The sequence below is a fragment of the Pelophylax lessonae genome (assembly GCF_965119305.1).
Source record: "Pelophylax lessonae genome assembly, chromosome: 13".
Taxonomy (NCBI): Eukaryota; Metazoa; Chordata; class Amphibia; order Anura; family Ranidae; genus Pelophylax; species Pelophylax lessonae.
Window position 1 is genome coordinate 194,226,761 of NC_138780.1, and position 8,046 is coordinate 194,234,806.

Here is an 8,046-nt window from a genome sequence, read left to right on the forward strand (position 1 = left end):
TGTCCCTAAAGAGTGGGGACGACTAAAGCATCCCCTTGGGGTCCCTTAGCAATTTGCTAGGCGATACCCCTATGAGGAGTCCCTTAAGAAGTGGACTGTTCCACCGGTGGTGGACCCCCTGGTTTCCAGATTAAACAAGGTAACCATGATTCCGGTTGAAGAGTGCCTGGCTTTTAAGGACCCGGCTGACAGGAAGGCAGAAGCTGTGACCCGCAATATTTACACCTTGGCTGGTTCGGCACTGAGGCCAATATTTACCATTGCCCTGGTGTCGCTCAAATGCTGGTCCCCAGGCCAGACTTCTAAAAGGGCCTCGACTGATCTACCCTTTCAAGGAGATTGCCTGTTTGGTGCTACACTGGATGACTTCATTAAAGGTCTCACAGGGGGGAAAGAGTACCTTTATTCCGCAGGCTACTAAGGGCTCTTCGTAGACGTGGGCCCTCCTTCTCGGCCCATAAGAAGTTTTTGTTTTTGTTGTACCTCAGGGTTGACTGACAAGGGATCTAAGCCCTTCGAACCCTCCTCTGGAGGATCGAAGCAAACTTGGTCTGTGAAGTCAATTTTTGGCCGCACAGGTGTGCCACCATAAGAAGCTATTTGCTATGGGGGCACTCTACAGGGGGAGGAGCCAGGAGTGCCATAAGGGGACCCCAGAGGAGGAGGTTCGGGCCACTCTGTGCTAAACCATTGCCCGTAGCAGGTAAGTATAACATGTTTATTATTTGAAAGAGAAAAAAATGAAGGTCTCACAATCCCTTTAATGACTGCACTCTGCTGCCACTTCTTTCAGCTACCACAAAAATACTTGGTTGTTCATTGTGTAGAGCAGTGGTCCTCAACTCCGGTCCTCAGGGCCCACTAACAGGCCATATTTTAAGTATTACCTTGGGGAGATGCAGACTAGAGTACTGCAATCACTGAGCAGCAAATGATATCACCTGGGATGGATTTCAGTTATCTTGCAAACCTGGCCTGTTAGTGGGCCCTGAGGACCAGGGTTGAGGACCACTGGTGTAGAGGAACGTGTGACTCCATCTTATCTGATAAAGATGAGATGAGTCTTTAGTCTTGTGTAAGCTCCAACTGTTCTCCTCTGCCTTCCTCAGCTTGCTCGGGCTTTCCCATCCCATTCCCAGTCTGCTTTGATCCGCCTCCCGCCATGGTAACCCTAAAGCGATGGCATCACTTCTGGTTTACCTGGATGTCATCTGCCCCGTTTAGGAAAAAAAAAAAAGCTATCACAATTACGATCTTGGTGTTTTGAATTCTTTTAAGTGCAGAGGAGAGATATAGGGTTCTTATTGACCCCAGATCCCTCCATAAAGAGTACCTGTCACAAGGATGTTTACATTTCTTGAGGCAGCAATAATAGTAAATCTTTTTTTTTTTTACACTGTTGCTTTCACCTGCCTGGCGGTATTCCCGAGTGTGGCTCGGGGTAAATTTTTAGTACCAAAAGCCACACTAGGGATTACCCGAGAATCACACTCGCCTTCCCATGCGATCCCCCCGCTGTCCTCCCCACTCTCTCTCCCCGCTCTGTGCTCTGCAGATGCCGGTACTTGCCTTCCGTTTCCCTTCCCTGCGAGCGTTGCGACGCAGGGGGGGTGGAACCGGCAGCAAATTCAAACATGCAAATAGACCAAATGAGATGATAGAAAGCTGAGATCCTAACGGATTACATTGTATCATGCCGTTTCACCACAGGATTTCACCTGGTGACTTTTCCAGTGCCCTGCCTGTGCTTTTCCAGTTCTTTGTGCCTGGAAAATAGAGAACGACCATGGTGTCCTAAAAGCGTTTTTTTGCGCAAAAGCGATTTTAGACAAACTGGAAAACAGCGACCGCGAAACAGAGTTAGTTGAACTGAGCGATAGCGATCTGTGGGAAAATTCGTCATCAGTTACGGAGAGTGAGGACAGCGACGATTCTGATGTCTTTCTGGCACATAGATGTGGAATTTGAGAAGAATATCAAATGATTCTTCAGAATTTCCAACGGAGCGATGTGCCAGAAAGAGACATCAGAATCGTCGCTGTCGTCACTTTCCGTACTTGATGACCAATTTTCCCACCAATCGCATTGCTCCGTTCTTCAAGTAACTCCGTTTCCCTGTCGCTGTTTTCCAGTTTGTCTAAAAGCGATTTTGCACAAAGAATGCTTTTTGGACGCCATGGTCGTTCTCTATTTTCCAGGCACAAAGAACTGGAAAAGCACAGGCAGGGCACTGGAAAAGTCACCAGGTGAAATCCTGTGGTGAGATGGAATGATACAGTGTAATCCGTTAGGATCACAGCTTTCTATTATCTCATTTGGTGTTTTTACACTTTTAAAATTGCCGCTGGTTCCTCCCCCCCTGCGTCGCAACGCTCGCAGGGAAGGGAACCGGAAGGCAAGTGCCGGCATCGGCCAAACACAGAGCAGGGGAGGATGGCAGAGGATCGCAGGGGAAGGTGAGTTTTAAAAAAGTTAAGAAAAATAAAATTAAAGTGCCCACATCTCCCCATGCTCACGCACAAAGGTGAACGCGTGCATCAGTTTCTTATACATTCAGCGATTGGCCCACACCATGGGAGGTATCCACAAATATCAGATCATTGGCAGTAATTCTATCACAGACGACCTCTTTAAATATAAAGTGGTAACCTGTAAAGGCTTTTAAAGCATCACCTATGGATATTAAAATTTATATTGTAAGATGTGCAAAATTTTGAAGCATGACATGTTTAGTATCTACTCGGCATAACATCTTTATATTTTACAAAACAATTGGGTCATGTATTGTTTGTTTTGCATTAAAATTAGGGGAAAAAAATGTTTGTGTTTAAAAAAACCATTGCGCAAATACTGAGATAAAAAAAAGAATAATTGCAACACCCACCAGTTTATTTTCTAGGGCCTCTGCTTTTAAAAAAAAAAAAAAAAAAACATGTTTGAGGGTTCTAACAAATTTTCTAGCAAAATACTGATTTTTACATGTAAAAGTGCCAGAAAAAGGCCTGGTGCTGAAATGGTTTAACCGCTTGCCGACTGCTCACAGTATATTTACTGCGGCAGTCGGCCCCTCACAGGCAGAGTGACGTAGGTCTACGTCGCTCGCCTGTGAGGCTCTGGGGAGCGCGCGCGCGCCCGCGGAGGCGCGCGGTCACGGCCCCCCCCCCCCGCGCGTGTGACCAGCGGACCCGATGTCCGCCGGTCACTCGGCGATCGGCGGGGGAGAGGGAGAATGTCAGGCAGCTTGTGTAAACAAGCCACCTGTCATTCTCCTCGCTGTAAAGACACTGATCACTCGGATCTAGTATGTAGATCCGTTGATCAGTGTCCTTACAGCTCAAGCCACAGCCAATCACAGTAGAAAGCACGCCCCTAGGGACACACACAGCCCCTCCCTCCCAAATAAAGTTAACCCCTTCACTACCAGTGTATTTTTACAGTAACAGTGCATATATATAGCACTGATTACTGTAGAAATGTCACTGGTAACCCCAAAAGTGTCAAAAATGTCAGTCAAGGGTCCGATCTGTCCGCCCCAATGTCGCAGTACCGCAAAAAAAATCGCATATCGCCGCCATTACACGTTAAAAAAAAAAAAAACACCAAAAATGACAAAAATCTTTCCCTTTGTTAGTAAACGCGATAACTTTTGCGCAAACCAATCAAAATACGCTTTTTGCGATTTTTTTTTTTTTTTACCAAACATAGGTAGCATAAAACAAATTGGCCGAAAATGTTAAAAAATTTTGATTTTTACTTTTTTTTTTTGGGGAATTTCATATAAAAAAATGTGAAAAATATTGTTATTTTTGCAAAATGTACGCTCTTTTTTTTGTTTATAGCGCAAAAAGTAAAAATCACACAGGTGATCAAATACCACCAAAAGAAAGCTCTGTTTGTGGGAAAAAAAAGGACGCCAAATTTGTTTAGATACAGCTTCGCACGACTGCGCAATTGTCCGTTAAAGTCACGCAGTGCCGAATCGCAAAATACCCCCTGGTCGTTTAGCAGGAAAATCCTCCGGGGCTTAAGTGGTTAAGGACTGTACAGCGGGAAAAATGGTTCCTTAGATTAGCAGTTTTTTCCTTTTTAAAGTTGTGTGTGTTTTTTTTTTTAATCTTTTTAATCTTGGATGAGTTCAGATCTGTTGTTTCTTAGTGGAATTATTATTTAGTGGAATTATTATTTATCTTCCCAGGTTGTACAGAGCGAAGACATTCAGAAGTTCTTTGAGGATCTGCGCTCGAGGAAGCGGAGACGGGTGGACGGCATGCAGTATTATTGCAGTTAGCTGCAGAATTCCGAAGCTCGAACCTGGATTGTAGTCCTGTACTATTCAATAGACTCTCGTCACCCCCACCTCCCCTTATTAACATGTTCATTATTATTTTTATTTTTTTTATGTGTTTATGGTACCTGGTAGGGTTCTCCTTCTGCCAGTGGTGCCTAGGATAGCTAAATTCCCATAGTTACCTGGAAGTCTTGAGTGTCATGAAGTTCCTTTCTGTCAATTCAGTCTTTGGGTTGGAAGGTTTGCTGGGCCTCATTCATCAGAATAGGGGAACATTTCCATAATTCTTTTTTTATTTTGCTAATCTGCTCTCTAAATATTCTGGGCCCCCATGCCTGGGAATAGAACGTCTTTGGGCCCCCATGCCTGGGAATAGAACGTCTTTGGGCCCCCATGCCTGGGAATAGAACGTCTTTGGGTCCCCCAGAGGAAGTATGGAATAATTTGCTGCAGGAAGTTTTTTTTATATGTGAGGATCCTGCATCCTATGAGCAACATGCAGACTTTGATAAAAGGGATTCAATGATGCAATTAAAGCTGAACTCCAACTTCTATGTTTTCCTAACTGGGATACCCCCTCCTTAAAGTGAATCCTAACTGCATCTGAGCGCCACAAACTCAAAACACTATTTAATTCATTTTTAATATTTAATGCAAACTCCTCCCATCCATCCATGTCTCCATGCTTTCTTATCCTGAGAAATCACTTTAAAAAAACAACCCCCCCCCCTAGCATTTCTGGCCATAGCCATCTTGAGTAAGGGCAAATGACTCGTGTAGCATTTTCTTCCTGCCCTTAGCTGAAGTATGCATGCAGGAGAGTGTGCTTAGCTGAGAAAGCTCCTCCTCCTTTCCTGAAGACTCCTGGGATTTGACGTCATTTGCCGAAGCAAGAAAACAGGAAGTAACAAAAAATAAGTTTAAAACCAGTAAATTATATACTTCTGATCTGTTTACTAATGCTTGCAGCATAAGGATTAAAAATAATCAATGTCGACTGAGTGAGTGAAACTCCACTTTAATGGAATATTCAAAGCAAACTCCCCATCCATCCATCCATCCATCCATGTCTCCATGCTTTCTTATCCTGAGAAATCACTTTTTAAAAACAACCCGTTAGAAATTTCTGGGCTTAGCCATCTTGAGTAAGGGCAAATGACTCGTGTAGGATTTTCTTCCTGCCCTTAGCTTAAATATGCATGCAGGAAATATGCATGCATAAACCAGTAAATATGATATACTTTCTGTTCTGTTTATTTTTTATTTTTAATCCTTATGCTGCAAGCATTAGTAAACAGAACAGAAAGTATATCATATTTACTGGTTTTAAACTTTTTTTTTTTTTTTGTTACTTCCTGGTTTCTTGCTTAGGCAAATTAAGTCATATCCCAGGAGTCTTCAGGAGAGGAGGAGGGGCTTTCTCAGCTAAGCACACTCTCCTGCATGCATACTTCAGCTAAGGGCAGGAAGCAAATGCTACATGAGTCATTTGCCCTTACTCAAGATGGCTGAGCCCAGAAATGCTAAGGTGAGAGGGAAAACAGGCGCCACTGTATTAAGCCAATAAGTTTTATTGCACACAATTACAATAGTCACTTACATTAAAGTAAGAGCCAGTCCATATACGAGCATCTGTCCCGCACTATCCGGCCGTCCACCAGCCCGGAAGTGACGTCATAGGAAGCTGGTCCGAGGAGCTGGTTTGGCCGGAAGCCGCAATGGAACGCAGGCTACCGGAAATGACGCAACGCGTTTCGGAGCATGCGTACTCGGCTCCTTCTTCAAGCGTCTGCTCCGAAACGCGTTGCGTCATTTCCGGTAGCCTGCGTTCCATTGCGGCTTCCGGCCAAACCAGCTTCTCGGACCAGCTTCCTATGAAGTCCCTTCCGGGCTGGTGGACGGCCGGATAGTGCGGGACAGATGCTCGTATATGGACTGGCTCTTACTTTAATGTAAGTGACTATTGTAATTGTGTGCAATAAAACTTATTGGCTTAATGCTGTGGCGCCTGTTTTCCCTCTCATCTTTGCCAGTGGAATTCCCGAAGTTTACCGCCAGTGCTGCCTAGTATCCGGCTATTTGGACAGTGCATATCAGGAACTTGGGGACATCCCCTGTGCCCTTTCGTTATGGTGGATTCCTCCCCCTTTTCTCCTTTTTTTGGTTAGAAGCGCCCAACACCTATCTCTCAGAAATGCTAAGGGGTTGTTTTTAAAAAGTGATTTCTCAGGATAAGAAAGCATGGAGACATGGGTGGATTGGGAGTTTGCTTTGAATATTCCATTAAAGTGGAACTTCAAACTCCCCATCCATCCATGTCTCCATGCTTATCCTGAGAAATCACTTTTTAAAAACAACCCTTAGCATTTCTGGGCTCAGCCATCTTGAGTAAGGGCAAATGACTCATGTAGCATTTTCTTCCTGCCCTTAGCTGGAGTATGCATGCAGGAGAGTGTGCTTAGCTGAGAAAGCTCCTCCTCTCCTGAAGACTCCTGGGATATGACCTCATTTGCCTAAGCAAGAAACCAGGACGTTACTAAAGAAATGGGGAAAAAAAAAGTTTTAAACAAGTAATCCCGATATACTTTCTTATCTATTTAGTAATGCTAGAGCATTTAAAAAAAAATCTATGTTGATTGGGAGAGTCAAGTTTCTCCAAGTTGTTCTCCTGTGATGCCGGTTTGCGGTTTACAGTCTGCTGCTGACTTGCTTCCCGTGCATGTGATATCACATGACTTTTGAAGCATTATTAGGGGTTATTAGAGGGCAAATGTATATTTAACAGTCCCAAACTTGGACAAGGGTGGAACTGGAGCCTTATAACTTTCATACTGGAGTTCAGCTTTCATTGCCTTAGCGGCCCAGTGATGGTGAACCTTGGCACCCCAGATGTTTTGGAACTACATTTCCCATGATGCTCATGCACTCTGCAGTGTAGTTGAGCGTCATGGGAAATGTAGTTCCAAAACATCTGGGGTGCCAAGGTTCACCATCACTGCCGATGTTCAGAAGTGTATGAATAACTGATAATGATCTAAAAAAAAGCTATGTTGCCCATCCAGCCCGTCTTACAGTTCTGGAAATCACATGGAAAGTAATTGTACTGTCAAGGAGTTTAAGAGGAGAGAGTGGACAGATTTCTGTTGTGTGCCATAGGACCCCTAACATCCCCCTCTCTGTGCTTCTACAGCTAGGGGAATGCTCAGCATACTTTGTTGCTGTAAAGGAGCATGATATAATAAAAATATAGAGGGTGCCATTGTTAAATCTTTTTATAAAGGCGTGTACTCTGGGGTTTTCATCTTAATTGCTTCACCAGTATGCAGATCTGGTGGCCATTTTTTTCAAAGGACAAAAAGATAAAAACCTGTTAGGTCATTGAATCAGTCTGCTTGTTGGGGACTGTAGGAGCAAGGAATAAACGTGTTCTATTTGCAAACCTTGCTTGATTTACCTGGGGGGCTATTGAGTATGCACTCATGCTCTAACTATAGATCAGTGCCAATAGCCTAGGTCTATTCTCACAGCATTGTGCTTATGAGTCTCAGAGGGAAGCTGCCATCGTTCTGAGCCAGTTCTGATCCTCAAGGTGGAGTTGGCCTTTACTCTTCTTGGTAGTGATAGAATAAAATGGCTGCATACCAGTTCTGGTCCCATGGTGGTCCTCAAGGTGGAGTTGGCCTTTACTCTTCTTGGTAGTGATAGAATAAAATGGCTGCATACCAGTTCTGGTCCCATGGGGGTCCCCAAGTTGGAGT

The 8,046-nt window shown here is 44.2% G+C and overlaps 1 protein-coding gene across 1 annotated transcript in view; it reads left to right on the forward strand.

Annotated features, from left to right (window-relative positions):
• Window positions 1–4,477, forward strand: part of UBR7 (ubiquitin protein ligase E3 component n-recognin 7) — a 30,569-nt gene extending 26,092 nt beyond the window's left edge. Inside the window, exon 11 of the mRNA XM_082275453.1 lies at window positions 4,196–4,477. Within this exon, the coding sequence (XP_082131579.1) occupies window positions 4,196–4,288 (93 nt within the window). The 3' untranslated portion in view covers window positions 4,289–4,477. The remainder of the gene's footprint in view (window positions 1–4,195) is intronic.
• Window positions 4,478–8,046: the final 3,569 nt, after the last annotated feature.